Consider the following 17,227-nt stretch of genomic DNA (forward strand, 5'->3'; position numbering starts at 1 on the left):
ATTATTTCCAATAAAAATATTAGTAACATTTGTCCAAAAAGTGAAGTTAATTTTCACGAAATAAGAGATGAATCGTAAAATAAGATTTCTGGCGTAAGGCTCTACTTTTTTTACAAACTGTTCACCCTTAAAAATTAATAGTCTTTGTTAAATTGGAATTATTAGCAACTGCGTCATTAAAACAAGACTAACTACCTTTTTCATATAACAAATTACCTTCGTATATTGTCATACTTCATAAAATATAGCGTGAAATAAATAATCAGATCAAAAAAAAATCATAAGAATATTTCTTTTACTATGTTCTTCTCCAATACTATTGGCTGGTATTCGCATCCTACCACACCAATACATAACAATGTACGTGGCTTGTGAGCTAATATACAAGATTTTTTAACTCTATTTAAAAACTATAGGTACTTACAATTGACAATATTACAATAAAATTATAGAAAAACTCGTTTGTGAGCAAGAAAGTTTATTTGCGTTGGCAATTCTGCTCCACAGAGTACTACATTTTATGATTACCTGTGGTACCAGATGACAGAAGCAATTTAAAAAATATTTAAATATTTAACGTTATTTCGTTCACTTAAAATTTACAAACTATTATTTTTAACTGGATATTCTCTTTGATAGGAACTTTATTCTTTGATCAATAATATCCTACTATTATCATTAACTATAAATTACAGATATTGCAAGTATTTTGTTATTAACAAACTACATCTATGGAAATTGTGCATGTTCAAGTGGAAAACTATAGTTGCTTTTTGAATTAATATACAAATATAATTATAATATTATTTTCAACGATAGTTAAAAGTTGAAAAAGTATTCCTATCATGGTCTCTTTAATGACGTCGCTGTGTAAAAACTACAAGACTCAAAATTTAAAGCAGTTAAAAGCTCTCTTTAGCTATCCTAAGTTGTTGTTAATTGAAAATGATTCAATTGTTCGGACTATAGACTTGCAAAGTAAAGAGACTGAACAATATGACATCGAAATGTATACTTCTGTTTATAACAACGAAATAGTAGACAGAACTCTACAAAAAAAATATCTCTGGATCATTCTTAGATCTGGAGAAATTAACGTACTAAATCTGAATACTGGTTCTGTTCTCAAACTTATTATTGACAACTTAACTTCCATGCCTCTGTATTTTAAAACAGATAGCTTTGAAAATATATATTTGATTAGCAAGAATGGAGACTGCTTTTTATCTCCCTATACATCAATTGAACTAGAAGATATGTTTGCACAAAAAACAGAACAAGTTACTGTAACCTTGAAGAAAGCCTCTGTGAGTAATTCTACATTGAAAATAAATGATTTTACTTCGAATGCAGCTTTCAATGGACTTCATATGAAAATTAAAAATGATAATATTGTTTTGAGATGTCCTGTAACTGGGCTGCATGAAATCATATCATCAAATGTGATGATGAAATATATTGTAGAATGGGAAAATGTTACAGTTCTGTCAAATGAGGTACACCTATGGGTGGTGGATTTAATGGATGGCAAAATTCTTCATAAGTTTGATGATGTTATGGAAAAATATTACCCTATAGGGTCGCATAACAACATTCTGTATTATATTACATGGGATGAGAACAAGGTAATATACATTTTTCTTAAGTAGGTTTCCAAACTAAAAATGTAAACTCAGTGTGCATAAAAATTTTTAAGCATTGTTTTTTTATCATTGATTGATGATAGTAGAAAATGAATGAAAAATTAAAATAGAACTAGTAATAAGTCTAACATATGTAGAGGTTTATTTGGACACTCTAAAATAATTTCAATTTTATTAAATTATTATACTTAATTTTTAACTAAAAAAATTAAGCTTGATATATTTTTGATTTAAACTTCACTCCCCATTTTGATATTTTTGAAGTAAATACAAACATAGTTTAAATTTTAACGAATAGAGATAAACTCACTTGCAATAAGTGGTATTGTAACAATTGGATTATAATGATGTAAATAACATAATGTTGCTACCTGTGTCCAGAAATAAGGTGTTATAATTATGTACTAATTTCAAGCTGTATATTATTTTTCATCATTTAAATAATTATATTTCTAATGAAATAAATTGATGCATGGAATAATGGTTCCAATAAATTACTTTTGGGTGATAGTGTTATTTTATGTTTTAATCTACTTACATAATTAACATATTACTTTGATGGCCTCTGTTGACTAGGTCTGTGGTCCACATCACTTTACTTCCAAAGGTTGTGTTCAATTACTTGTACAGTACAAACATTCATATCAATGATTATGGCTGTTTGTATCGGTTTGGGTGTTTTCTATGTATGTTGTGTATGTATTTAGAAATAAATATATCTAAGTATTTATATCAGTTGTCTGGTACCCATGATACAAACTCTTTTTACCTTGGTACTAAATGGTGCTGTATGAATTGCTCAGGGATACTATTATTATTGAGTACCTACTAATTATACTATACACTAATATAGCATTAATATAAATATGTAGTCAACTCTTAAAATTCCAGGTTGATGTTTGCTGTGGATGGAATCCCACTATGTCTTTGGAAAAATCTGAAAATAGTTGCTGTTTAAATAATTCATTTTATAATGTGTCATCACAAGAAGCTCTTAAACTACAAACTAAGTCTTTAATTGAAACACTAATATCTCAACCTGAGCACAATCAGGTATTTGAACAAGTGCAACAATTGTTTGAAAAAATTAATGACCTTCCCTTTTTAGCGGAAGCTGCATCAAAAATTTGTCAACATAACATAATTTATAAGTCAGTTTTATATCCTCTTCAAAACCGTATATATACATCGGGCAATTGCGATCTAATTATTTTTATGGCCGATTTAATTGTAAAAATTGATTTATTAGAGTACCTACAATTTCGAAACAGTAATGATTATGAACAAGTAAATTTTTTTGATAAAAGTTTTAAACAGCTTTGTATACTGTTTCTAACTAAATCTGATTTGGACTTGGCTACAATTTGTTGGTTGAAGTACTCTGAAATAAAGATTACACTTAATCAAGAGGACATTGCAGATATTTTGTACTCTATTCCATACAATATTAAAATGGGTGCTCTTATCATATGGCTAAAAAACTTCGTACCTACACTCTTAGATGAAAACCCTTTCTTTATTGATTTAATTGTTAAGTGGACAATTAATCGAGTATTTGAATTAGAGCAGTCTGGATATTGGCCAAAAATAGGAATTAAATTCATTGAGGAAATAACAAGTGTTTTAGAGTTATCACTTAAAACAGTGTCAATTAGACCTATATCTATGGATGATATAGATACACTGAAAGGTCGAATCTCATACATCCTTGAATTAAAAGAGAAATACAAAATAAACATGTTATTGAGTGAACTTAGTTCTCTAAATCCTAATGAAGTCGCCCTTATTATGTTGCATCGTTGCTATACTGAAGATTTAGAGATCTTTCTGCAGGATTATTTGCCATGTTATGCTACAAGACATCTTTTTGATATGGATGATACACTTCAAACATTCATAGAAAATGAAGCAACTTCTGGTGGAGGGAGTGTTGATGGTTGTCGTTTAAAAATTCTGCTCAATTCTTTTCGTTTAACTACAACTAAATTAGAATGCCTCTTACAAGTCCTAAGGTTACTGGATGTACCATGGAATGCCATAATTATTGATTTAGCCATCACTGCAGCTGCATCAGCTACAAAAGATTTTACGGTGACTGATACAGATCGTTCATTAGCATATGAAATACAGAAAGAACTTAACTATGCTAATGTTAAAGTCATTTTAAAAAAATATAATTTTCCATTAACATGTACTGATTATGTATTGGTTCTTCATAAAATAATGAATTCACAAATAGTTAATTTGCATGATCTAAAGGTTGTTACAACAAATTTGACGACATGTAAGAATTACGGTCATATATCGTATATTTCAAGATGTCTTCAAGATTGTGACGCTAGAATGGCATTGGACTATTTTAAAAAATTATCAACTTCTGACAAAAAAATCTTGTTAAAATCTGTCATGTCTAAATATGAACAAATAATTAATAAGAAAATGAATACAATTATCGAAAAGAATTATTTGGACTTTCTTAAGGGAACTCAAATGTTGAATTTCAGTCAAATAAAAAATATTGAAACATTGTATTACCTAAAAAAAATATATAAAATATCTTTAAATTTGAATAAATTATATGTTGAGAATTGTTGCATTAAAGAAACAAATTCATGGTTTATTAAATATGGAGAAACCACCACTTCAGGACAATGTGGTTGCTTAACGCAATTAATATATACTAATCAATCACACTATTCCATGCTGATGGGACAATTACGCAAAATTTCCACACCAAACCACTCAGCACGAAAGTTTGTTGAGAGTCTTCTTAATACATTCTTTAAATGCAATGATAATAATTTGTTCTTTGCAACTTTTGTTTCGCTATTATCTGATTTTAAGGATGGCGACAATTCTTTACTCTTACTTGATGCAAATGAAATATTGATAGAATTATTAATCAACTGTGCTGAAGAAAATTTGCACTGTATTGCTGAAAAATATTCCATTATAAATGCATTAATAAATGCCAATATTATTCAAAGAAATCTATCTATTGTCTGGAAGTTCCATTATATATTTTTACCTATGTCATCAGTTGCCGGTGTTAATGATTTAATAAACTTTTATAAGTTACTAACTCCTAAACATACTGATATAATATCTCATTCTTCTGAAAGGTGTGATTTTATACCATTTACTATGATGTCGAGTATTATGGTAAATGCAGTACATTCGGGTCAACCGTTATGTAATTATTACTTTGAAAAAAGGGACAAGATAGCACAAAAAAATTTAATTAAAATTTTGAGTTCTAAAAACTATGATGAAGTTCTATTAACAGCTTTATTGGTTATTTTGAGCAAGTACAAAGAAATAAAAAATCAAAGAATGTGGATTTTAGAAATCTTGCAAGGACAAAATGAGTCTTTGTCTCCTGCTGTTACGAATTATCTTATGATGCCTTTAATACGACGTGCATTTCTATTTGATTCTAGTTTGAGTGGAAACTCAATATCCTGTTCACCTCAATACATGTTAAAAAGTAAATTTAATATCAACTTGGCTGAATTTGCTCTTCCTGATAGTAATGAAGAAACGTGGGATGTTAAGGTTATATTATTTCATGTGCTAAGAGAAAATCCAGATACTTGTTATAGCAGGCTTTTTGATTTGTGCCGAACATTGAATTTATCTGTAGATGATGGATTATCTTTACAATTGATAGCTCTTCTCACAACTTGGGAATTAAAGTATAAGGTAATTAACGATGATTTAGATTGTCCCCATTTACATTTTGACAACAATCAAAAGGAAATAACTACTAAATGTTCAGTGATATGGGAAAATATTGATCATAAAGACTTTTTAAGAGATATTTTAAATGATTTTTGGAAAAATGGTGAAGTTACTATACATGGCAGATTGATTTCTATAAATCCTTATTATTACGAAATATACATTTGTATATACTACTTGATATTTGGTTCATCAATGGAATTACGAAATAAACGAGAATACTTTTTACTTAACTTTCTAAAAGGTTATAGAAGATCAAGTGCACCCAAACAATATGAATTTGAATTATTTTCTGTAAAAGGTATATTTCCGCAAATCGGTTACTATCGCCTACCATTTCATTTATTTCTGCGTGACGATATGTGGTCTAATTTAAAATCCGAAATTACGCTTGAAACATATGAACGGTGGATACCTAATGTCGGATTGTTGTCGCTTGATCCTGACTTTCAAATTGCGAAAGATATGATATGCAGCAATGCTTTGAAACAAACCATGACTACAAGAAAATCTGATGATGTCACTAATATCCATACAAAAGAGAGTGAACCATGGCGGCTTTCTAGTCGACAAGAACCATTACTTCGTGCTGCACATCGATGTGTAAGTCATATTGCTAATATGGAATGGGCTGGTGCCTGTCTTTTTTATGTTCTTCAGGGCTGTGCTCGTGGTGCCGACCAGGTAGCGGCAGCTCAATTATGTTATCAATTTGCTGAAAAATGGGCAGCATTACAGCCAGGTGTTAGGGCAGTTCGACAAATGGAACGCTTGCATTCTACTTTATCAACCCGTCATGCTTTACATAAAATAGAATGGAATTGTGATGAATTTGTTCGTCTTTCGACAGAACCCGCTCAACTCATTCGTGCTATGTATTTGCATCCTAATTTTGTTGAAAAAATGAGCCGACATGATGTTAATCGAGCAGCAAATGAAATCGCAGATAAAAATGCTATTAATATTAGTTCAATTAGAATTCAAATTTTAGAAAATATTCTCGAGAAGTCGAATAATGAAAATAAACATAAACTATTTTTAGGCTTGAATACTAAAGAATTAATGACTGCAAAATATATATTAAAAGCCACTTGCCCAAAAATGGGGGCCATCTATTTATCTCGAATTGCATTTGATGATGAAAGTGATTTTAATAAATGTAAAAAACTTCGAGCACTACAATGTTTAATGAGTGTAATAGACACTGACGCTGCTGTAAAAGTAACAAATAGAGACCGCGATTCTTTGTGGTCATCGCTTTTAGAATTAATAAGCATAGTCAATTTAGAGAATATTGATATGCCTTGGGTTATCGCCACATTTATGCAAGACAAAATAAGTGCATTGGATCAATTATTACAATCGTCAGGGATTAATGTTGAGGCTTTAAAAATAGCATCAGATATCGCTCGTCGATTTGGCAACAAACAGACTATTCGTAATATTGTACCATTTATGTTACGTGCTGGTTTATATGAAGAAATGATACCTTTATTACTTAAAGTATCGTCACCACTTAACGATATATTGTGTACTGCTTGGCGTGCAGTCATATTATCTCCATTTCAACGTGCTGATTATCCGATTACAGAAAATCAAAAGAGAAAATGTCTAAATGCTATAAATTTATTACCGGTTTGTCCAGTGATTAAAGACGAAGATTTGAAAGAAATTTGGAAAAATTGTATAAGATGCAAGTGTTTTGGCATAGGTTGTCTTGTTTTACCATACATGACTTTCGAGATGAGACAAACGTTACCGGAATTGAAAAAAATCGATAAAAGAAATCTCATAGTCAGTCTCAAAAACCTACATGCTGAAACATTTCTTGTGTCTGGTGCTATGTTTGTTATTGAAAGTATGGGATCTAAAGTTTGCCGATAGTTTAATTAGAAGTTCATTCATCATTCATAATTTAAGTGTTACGCTCTTGTCGGTGGAGCAATTAGAACTACATAGTTATAAATATTATGTAGATATAATAAGTCGCAATATTACTGAATGTATAAAATCGAACATTTAATAAATCTGTGTTGGTTACTAACAGTATTGAATTATATTATTTTCCAAATACAATCGTACTATTATACTGTACTACTTCTTCCTGCTAATATAATAAAGGCGAAAGTTTGTTTGTATGGATGAATATACAGATTGTGAGTTGAAAGGGGATGTTGTCTGATGTAATGTGGACTGATGATTTTATTGCTAGTAATGTATCATGCCAGGTTGACCTCTACGCGCTCGTCCTCCATCCTCCTGGGAACTATCGTGATAATTTTTTGGTTAATTTGTCACGATGGGCTAATTGATCTGACCTCATGCTCATCTTATCCTCCACTGGTGCCCTGCCAGCGTAAACCGTCAGTGTAGGCGGGTGCATTACTCCATTATCATCTATAATATATATATAGCCCAACAACCCACGACGGCCAAACATACGTCTTATTAGTAAATGTGAAAGTTCTTGTATGTGTGTCCCCAACACAGGTAAGAACGATCCCCACACATGAAACCTGGATCGTGGTTCCTTTGGCAGGTAACAGGTAACAAAGGTATAAAAATTCCATTTTTCCACATATTGTTCGTAACAGTATATACTTAACGTTATTTTATTAAAGCTGAAGTTTATATATATTATTCAGATAACTATTAAACTGCGTTTCCTTTATTACCAGACAGTTTTGTTGGTTCTATCATGCTACCATACGCATAGAATGCGTATATTGGGTAACAACGGTGTATATAAATTAATATTAAATTCGTTAATTTATTCACATATTGCTCGTAACAGTATTATAACTTGCGCTGCTCATTGCCAGACACTTAGTATGTATGTAATAATACATGAAGCAGAAACTTGTTCGAACCATTGCGTAGTGCAACCACACCTTAGTTTATATAGTGAAGGAGTGCAGGATGCTAATATTATAGTTATTTGAGTAAGAAAATAAATCTGACATAGATATCAGAGCAGAGACCAGCACCAGTCCTTACAAGAATCATCCGATCAGATATAATTAAAATACGTGACTACATTAATATTTCCTGTACATCGTCAAATTACTAATATACATTGAGTAAGCACTCATTGTTAGTGTGAAAGACATAAAACTGTAAAAAGTATGTATATGCGTATTATATTATATTTTTTAAACTACGATGGTGGCAAACAAGCATATGGCTCATCTGATGGTAAACGGTTAATGCAGTCTATGGACACCGGAGAAATCAGGGGTGCGTGTTACCGTCTCATAAGAAACCTTAAACTCTCTTAACAAACCCAATGCTGTAATCTTTCGAAAAAACCTCGGCAGGTAGTTCATTCCACAATGTAAGTATACACAGGAGGAAGCTCCTCTGAAATCTTACGATAGACACTAAACAATTCTCTGTCGATAGCGAGCTTCGCGATGGTATGATGAAAGGTAGACTTAGGCATTATATATACAATTGAATTACTAATATGATTAAATTTACATGAAATGCAATCCAAAAAGTATAATGCAACACTAAATATTTATTTTAATTGCACATGGTAATGTTGACAAGACATTAGATGTCACTTTGAGAAGCGCGATTGACGTTTCTTTGTTTACGTTTTTGGTCTCGAATGAATATAGGAATATCTTTCAAATCTTTAAAAATATTGTAAACTATAAAAGTATAATAAACTATAAATACAGTAATTTAGTTTATATTAGAATTAACAGAATCTATTGGAAAATGTCTGATTTTGATGAAAATGATTTCGATAGTTTAAGAGATATTCATGATATTCACGATGAAATTGAGAAATACAAAAGGAACCCTGAAACTTCTGGAATGTTTGTTTCTGGCTGGGATGATGCCGATCAAGACGTTGATTTGGTCAAGGATCCGAAAGGTAATTTTACCATTATTTGCCCCATCACGGGCAATGCAACCTCTATTCGGTCCCGCTGGAACCTATCGTGACTTTATCACGGTGCTAATTTCCTAATGTTATCTTCATCCAGTAACAGAGACAGGACTGTCTTTTTAGACACTAAAATAGCGGTTATATGTTATGAAAGTCAGAATCAATTTTTTCCTATTTACCTGCTATGGAGGAACATGAGGTAGTTATTGTTCTCTATGCATTTGAGAAATAATGTTAGTTCTGTAATGACAGTTTCCTATTTTAATATTTCAATTCCTATTTTACATATAATACATGTTTTGTATGTGTGTTACATCTTCATTAAAAGTATTGTAGTCCTGAATATCATTATTTATATTGCTGAAAATTAAACCTTTGGATGATAAAGCAATATACTGAACTATATAACCATCATAAAGTACTTATATCATATCATACTACTGATAATAAATAAAAAAAAGTAATTGCATAAAAAGGGTAATTATATTTCTTTCTAGTAAACAGTGGTTTTATTTTGTTCATAAAATTACAATTTTGTTATTTTGTTTTGTAGCCAATCCAGTAGACCATGTATTATGGGCCGCCGAAAATGGTGAACATGACACTCTGACAGACATATTAACATCTCAACCAGGACTAGTGTTTGTGCAAGATTCTGATGGTTATTCCCCCCTTCATCGGGCTGCTTATGGTAACCATTTAGCTTGCATATGTTACTTACTCAGTGCAGGAGCTAGAGTGACTTCTACAACTGAACATGGATGGACTCCTTTACATTCTGCATGTAATTGGAATAATTATAAAGCTGCTGCAAGGCTACTGGCTGCTGGGGCAGATCCTACTGCTCTGTCTGAAGGAGGTAATATTCCCTATTACTAAATTTGAATATTCATTTTTATTTGTAATGTTAAAAATAGACTAGATGACCACAAAGGTACAAGCAAATTGTATATGAATTAAGAAAGGTGTTAATTTTCACATGGAGCCTGATTTTATTTACTTTCTTAGAAAGGGTAATAGAAGATATCTTAATTTACGGTTTGCCTAAAAAACTGTGTGTATAGATATCGCAGTCTTACCAATTTCAGCTGTTAAGTACCTTTCTTTATAAGCTTTGTTTCTGTTGTAGAGTGTGATTAAGCAGTGAATAACTGAGTGGGCAGTTACCAGTGGCAAGGCATGTGCCATTATTTATTAAAAATCGGTAATAATCATATATGCATGTATAATTCCTAAAGAATCTAATGATATATAACAAAAGAAGTATCGAATTAATATAAATGTTTAAAAAGAATGAGCTGCCAGCCATGAATGTCACTCAGTAATAACATGTCTGTAGTAAGTCATAAGGATTAAAAAAGATATGGTGAAGCATGGCACAGAAAAGTTTGGGAAACATTTTACTTGTGTATTACTGTAGTATTTGATTAACTGATATTTGATAAATAAATTTACCTTATCTCATTTTAATAACTCCTTCTGCATGCGTTGCATTTTACCTGTTTTTTTTTTTTAATAAAGAAGTTTATCTGATTTTAAATTTACTGGAGATATATACATAAACATTCCAAATGGTCGTAAAAAGTACAATATCAGAATTAATCAATTTGTTTTTAGGCCAGACACCACTGCACTTAGCAGCAGCGATTAGTCATTGCAAATCAACATTACTAATTTTGATGCTTCGTGATGATATAGTTGATGTAGCTAAGACACGAAATAAGTCTAATGAAAGACCAGAACAGTTGGCGTTAGGTCATGGAATATATGCACCATTATTTGAAATGGCATTACCAGCAGCATCATACATCCGGTCCCCAGCTTTTACATATAATCCTTATGTTAGAGAACAAATAAAATAAAAAAATTTGTTAAACAAATTAGTAATTTTATTTATTGCTTGGACTTTGTCCGCGTGGAATTTTGCATCATTACTTTACTTTTCTAATATAAAAGTAGTCTAAATTACTCCTTATTACATCAGTTACCAGCCAATAAGTCTCGTAAAAATAGATCCAGCCAGTTCAGAGATTAGCCGGAACAAACAGACAGAAAATTACAAAATATTTGACAAAAATTGTAAAAAATATTATTTTGGTGTATGTACCGTATGTATATCCATACGCATGTAGTATAAAACGGTTATTTCAATAGTACAAACAGACATTGTAATTTTATTTATATGTATAAAAGGACATGATTTTTTTATACATTATACAATATTAATAGGTACGTAGGTATCGATTGATCATTACATTAACAAAGGGGTGTGTAATCATCGTTGTGTTACTTTTAAAACTGCAGCAATGGTCTACAAAATATCTCCTACTACCACATCTATCAAAAATCATGGCGGTGTCATGGAACAACAAAATTAGCAAAGATATTTTTTATGTTTCTTTCCTTAGAGCAGTAAGTTGTGCTTTTGAAGAAAATTTTAGTTGTTACTACATGATGTGTGGCGGTGACTCCGCAATCTCAGGACACTATCATCTCTAAGAGTATTGGGATTCTCGGTGTCGATAATAGCTCTAGCACAGTTGAGTTCCATACTCCTCCAGGAGAAAAGGCGGACCTAGATATGGACACCAGCTCATTCCTTTTGACTCGGATCAGAGACGTTTCATGAGAATTGTCGTTGATCTTGATTTCTCTCGCCTCAACTTAAGTGGTTCGATACACTTAGGTTGAGGCGAGATTTCACTTCGCTTTGTGTGTTCTACCATATATACAACAGACTATATTCTGAGGAATTTTTGGACATGATGCCTACGGCTACCTTTTACCATGGCCATCAACAGGGAATTCATCCCAACACGCTAGAACCTAATTGGTCTTGGACAGTGCAGTTTCAGAGGAGCTTCCTTTTGCGTACACTTAAATTGTGGAATGAACTTCCTGCCCAGGGTTTCTTATGGGACTATAGCATGGGGTTTAAAAGGAATATTAAGGTTTCTTAAGGGTCAGCAATGTGACACGCCTGGAGTCTCACGTGTCCATAGGCTACGGTAACCATTTACCATTGGATGGGCCGTATGCTTGCTTGCCACCATCGTAGTATAAATATGTATATATATATATATATATATATACCGAAAGCATTTCATATTACTTACTGCAATAGCACGAACATGCAAAAAAAATAGTGATATACTATTTTGAATAAATAAAAGCAGGCTGTAATATATGACTATTTTTTATTGTCAATATTTAGGGTTAATTATGATATAATAATCATTTGAACCGGAAAGGAATTACTTAATTTTATTAATAAAATTAAAGTAATTCGTTTACGAGGTCGTTGCTGCTCAACCCAACCTCGGAGCCGCATGTGACTTTCGTTTTCGACCGAGAGGAAATAATCTACGAAAAGTCTCTGGCTACACTTCTGCAAGTTTATAACAGACCGTTTTCATATCAGCAATTATGAATCATCATCATGTTTAAATAAAAACTATGATTGCTAGTAATTCTCATGTTATTGTCAGATGAGATGTGTTCAATCTGAGTATAAGTTTTAGTCATGTTTTCTCTCCGCTCCTCTCTCTCCCAAAGAAAATTGGCTGAATGTGTATCTATATTAAATTTAAGTAATGTTTTTCCCGCCTGGTATGAAGAAATAGTCAATATCATAGTATTTTATAAACGTGACCTTAAAATAACGTTTATAATTATTAATTTTTTGTTCCATCGTGTTTTCTTTTTTTTGTGCTTTACTTTTAAAACCTCTTTTTAAGTCAATAGATTTCTGAATTTTTGAATTGCTTTCAGTGTAAATATGCTCTTTTGTCTGCTTGATAGCATATTGATAACTATCAGATAAATTATCAAATATTTCAGGAGAAATTTCCATTTGAGGCAGTTTTGATTTTCCACTAGATCTGATAAGGTCCTAAAAAAGAAAGGTGAATTATGAGCGACTGGATTTTGTATAAATTCTCACATAAACTGTTGGCTTAGAAACATGCCCATATTTAATTGAGAACCTATATTTAAATCAATAAGATTTTAATGTGATTTGGTAAGTAGATGCTTTTCCGCAGTCTACGTTTTTATTATCCTATTTAGCTGATTCCGTTGCCGAACCATGACCTCTGGTATCTTTTAGACGAGGTTGTAAATCACTACGCTACAACGTTCTCATTCTCAAAGCAGTAATTAATCCATTATTGTTAAATTTTGGGTAAAACAGAACTACATTTTAAACCATAAAAATAATTTTTAACATTCAATGATCCACAAATTTAAGAAATTATAGTAATGTAAAACATGAATATAAAAATTACCATAAATATGTTCATTTGATTCTGTAACAAGATTGTAATAGCATGACCTGTGCGACCTGCTCGTCCTGTTCGACCCACTCTATGGATATATGTTTTTATGTTTCTTGGTGGATCATATGAAATAACGTATATACAGTTTGGTATATCAATGCCTCTGGCTAATGCATCAGTACCAATCAGTCTGAAATAGAATAATGTTAATTACTACTTGTTTATTACAGCTTTTATTAATTTCCATAATTAGCCATAGTAAAAGTAGAAGCGAGTCAAGTTTCAGGGACTATTTTAATACCAATATCATTGATAATGATATGGTATAATATGGCAAGATCAGTTAACCCATTCTGACGAATCCACAAGGAATTAACCATGTTGGTTTCTAGGGTTAAACTGCGTAGAAATCGATCTGACATTAGTATGCTGTTGAACTTGGAATTATTTAAATATATGGACTGTCAACGCAATGATCAGTAATATTCGGCTACAGGCAGGAGTGTATAACTGTATAGTCTTAGTAATTGTAATTATTAAATTATGTTTATTTTCAAAGATTACATCTTTCAAATATTACTTTGTTTTGCTGCAAATATACCCAACAGTCATGTTATCTTGTGCGCCGTTTTTGAGAAGCTATTGGGCCTAATCCCAGTGTTAGGCCCAATAGCTTCTCGAAAACGGTGTCTGTTGGTGATATTTTAAAAGAAAGCAAAACTGAACTTGGTAGTATCATCTTTTCTATCACTTGAGATCAGAGCAAGTGCAGAGATATTAAGACTAATGTCAGCTTATTTTTATCTAAGGTATTTATGCAATTTACCTTGCTATTATATATATATATATATATATATTATATAGCTTTTAAATATGGTCCAGCATATCTATATATATTATTATTTATTAACTATATTATCTATCTATACAATATATATATATAATTTAGAGATAGACATGTCAATGGACTATGTATTCAGTTGCTTGAATGTCTTGCCTGTTTAACTTACTTGGTAATAATTGATTTTCAGTTGAATGAAATTCTAGGCACATGAATATCACTATATATACTGGAATATTTAAGGAAATAAGTAGTAGCAGTTACCTCAGATAATAATAAATATACATACACATTAATTTCAGATTGGGTGAACTTCTTTAAAACATTTTCTCTTGTTGATCTATCTAATGCTGAGGATAACTCTGCAACTTTTAAATTACCATTACCCCAAAGATTCAATAATACAGTTAATCTGTGTGCAGTTTGTGCTGCATTTGTGAAACATAAAACTTTGTTCCACTTTTGCTCCACCAAGAAATGATACAGAACTAATGGTTTATTTTCAGCTGTGCAAGTTATATATTTTTCTGTTAGTTCTGCTGGGGTTGTATATTTCCTAATATGATTCTCATCTTCAAAATTAACAGATGCAGCAGAGAATAGTTTGGGCTGGAAAAGGCCCCATTGGTCTAGTTTCTCAGGGTCTTGAGACAAAGTCGCAGAAAACATCAATTTATGTGGTGAAGCTTTTTGTTCAGTGATACTATTCCAACTCAGTGGTGGTACTTTGCCAGTCATTAATTCATTTTCTAATTTAATATGTCTTTCTAAATGATAAAGCCAGTCATTTTGTATATTATCCATAATTCTGTCAGCCTCATCAATAACTAATAATTTTAAGCATTTCAAAGAAAACCCTTTAGTATTTTGGATGTGTTCTACTAATCTTCCAGCGGTGCATACTATTATATCTACTTCACTGACCCACCCTACTGATTCAGCTGAAAAATAAGATTTATTTATTTTATATTTATATAGATTATCATAGTTAATAGAAGTACACAAAATTATTACATACTATATCGAACTATTTGTTGTTGTTCTTGATGCAGTGGTGTAGAAGCACTCAGTAAAGCAACTTTTAAACCAGTCTTTGTACAATACTTCTTAAATACTTTGGCAACTTGAGTTGCTAGTTCTTGCACAGGTAGAACAATTAATGCTTTTACATAATTACCAATGCTATTCATTAGAATCTGTAAGTAATACATTTTGTTATAAATAATAATCTATATTAACGATGCACTGAAACTATTGCACTATATTTTTCTGTTTGTGGTGGTAAAATATTTACCTGTATCACAGGTAAAACAAATGACAGTGTTTTACCACTTCCAGTTGGTGCTGAAACACAAACATCATGTGGCCAGAGAGCTGTTTGTTTGTGTTGATTAAGAATAAATGGAATTACATGTTCTTGCACTGGGAACAGATGAAACACTCCTTCACTAAGTAATGTGGATTTCAGAATATTATGTAACCACTCCTGTTTCTCCACAGGACATGATAAATTTTGCAGGTCAGTAGGTACACTATGTGGATGGGACAGCCAATAGGGTAACACCCTTTGTACCTACACAATATAACATTAATAATATCTTATAATTAATAATGAAATAATATTTTTATTACAAATTCTTAAGACATAATAAATACCTTTATTTTTTTCTCAAACTCCTTTATACCTAATACTTTAAATTCATGTAAATTTTGCTTTTGTATATTTGGAGATTTTATTGTACCCGTTGCAGCTACTTCTTGTTTATGATATTCTTGAATATCCTTTACTTCATTTTTGTGTGTTACCTTTTCGTCATCAATTGCCTTTACTTCTTTAAGTATTATATTATTTGATTGCTTGTGATCTACACATGTTTTCCTTCTTTCTTCAATCTTTTGTTTTAATTTTTCTAAATTTTTTGATTCTTGATCTACCCAGTCTACTTCTTCATTATTATCTCTATATCTACACAAAAACTTTACATTTTCAAAAACAAAATATTATAAGAATTCTTTTAGTTACCCAGTGGAACTACGTACATATATTTTATATATTAATCAAGTATATAATAACATGGAATGCATTTGTTACTTTTAAATAAAAATTTAATAACAGACTTACAAAGTAAATATTAGTTGGTAATGAAATGACTAACGAAAATAAACAGAAGCCCTATGTTATGGGTATTGTCCGATTTGAACAGTACACCGGTTGGTATTGGGTTTCGTTTGATACACGAAATATACTTCAACTACTACTACTTTAAACTCTCCTATGTAATTACCAAGAATGACAATTATATGTTTACGCCTGTTACGCGGTTCACCGAGAAGAGCGGATTCTAAATAAATCATTATATTCAATAATGCATACCCTGATGATTTTACTTATCAAACTACACAAAATTTCCCCTTGTATTGGAAACTACTTGGCCCCAGAAAAGCTGCGGATCAGTGGTCGTAACGAGATTATAAGTTTAAGGCATAAAATAACACAAACCTGTTAATAACGAATAGATCCATTATAAATAGTAACACTGAAACGTAGAATTGCAATTATATTACTACTATTGATTCAGGAGAGAACTTTAAACTTTTTCGATTTATAAAAATTAAATAAAGGCTGTTTCTATAATAAGTTTTTAGGTTACTTCAGGTTATTTACAAATTAAACAACATGACCATAATGACAGTACAGCACAGATCAACAGTCACAGTGCAGTTTAGATTTTATCTTGATCTGTCCTCGTATGTTTTAAGGTTGGCACCCCCGGTAATGGCAAGTCATTGCTGTCAAGTGTCAGTCTTGTAATTTTGGCCAAAT

General features: G+C 31.4%; 3 protein-coding genes across 3 annotated transcripts; 2 read left to right on the forward strand and 1 right to left on the reverse strand.

The window, feature by feature from the left end:
• Positions 1–642: 642 nt before the first annotated feature.
• Positions 643–7,287, forward strand: LOC131843496 (uncharacterized). Its single transcript, XM_059192163.1, has 2 exons — positions 643–1,625; positions 2,535–7,287. The coding sequence occupies exons 1-2, from the start codon at positions 846–848 to the stop codon at positions 7,266–7,268; spliced, it is 5,514 nt and encodes a 1,837-aa protein (XP_059048146.1). The 5' UTR covers positions 643–845; the 3' UTR covers positions 7,269–7,287.
• A 1,796-nt stretch (positions 7,288–9,083) lies between these two features.
• LOC131843494 (ankyrin repeat domain-containing protein 49-like) lies at positions 9,084–11,165 on the forward strand. The gene is made up of 3 exons (XM_059192160.1): positions 9,084–9,270; positions 9,839–10,144; positions 10,903–11,165. Exons 1-3 carry the CDS (start codon positions 9,111–9,113, stop codon positions 11,145–11,147), a joined length of 711 nt encoding a protein of 236 aa, XP_059048143.1. The 5' UTR covers positions 9,084–9,110; the 3' UTR covers positions 11,148–11,165.
• A 1,716-nt stretch (positions 11,166–12,881) lies between these two features.
• LOC131843399 (probable ATP-dependent RNA helicase Dbp73D) lies at positions 12,882–17,066 on the reverse strand. The gene is given in 8 exon segments (XM_059192031.1): positions 12,882–12,989; positions 12,992–13,177; positions 13,572–13,752; positions 14,693–15,344; positions 15,422–15,599; positions 15,698–15,976; positions 16,060–16,369; positions 16,904–17,066. Coding segments are annotated over 8 exon segments (1,839 nt in total). The 5' UTR covers positions 16,927–17,066; the 3' UTR covers positions 12,882–12,959.
• Positions 17,067–17,227: the final 161 nt, after the last annotated feature.

Source organism: Achroia grisella, unplaced genomic scaffold (genome assembly GCF_030625045.1).
Source record: "Achroia grisella isolate CSIRO2021 unplaced genomic scaffold, CSIRO_AGI_Agris_v1 utg308, whole genome shotgun sequence".
Classification (NCBI taxonomy): Eukaryota; Metazoa; Arthropoda; class Insecta; order Lepidoptera; family Pyralidae; genus Achroia; species Achroia grisella.

Bases quoted from the DNA above. Each gene is read 5' to 3' on its own strand.
- LOC131843496 (XM_059192163.1), top strand. From the start codon at position 846: ATGGTCTCTTTAATGACGTCGCTGTGTAAAAACTACAAGACTCAAAAT. The intron at 1,626-2,534 runs GTAATATACATT...TTAAAATTCCAG, and splicing joins TTACATGGGATGAGAACAAG to GTTGATGTTTGCTGTGGATG.
- LOC131843494 (XM_059192160.1), top strand. From the start codon at position 9,111: ATGTCTGATTTTGATGAAAATGATTTCGATAGTTTAAGAGATATTCAT. The intron at 9,271-9,838 runs GTAATTTTACCA...TTTGTTTTGTAG, and splicing joins TTTGGTCAAGGATCCGAAAG to CCAATCCAGTAGACCATGTA. The intron at 10,145-10,902 runs GTAATATTCCCT...ATTTGTTTTTAG, and splicing joins TACTGCTCTGTCTGAAGGAG to GCCAGACACCACTGCACTTA.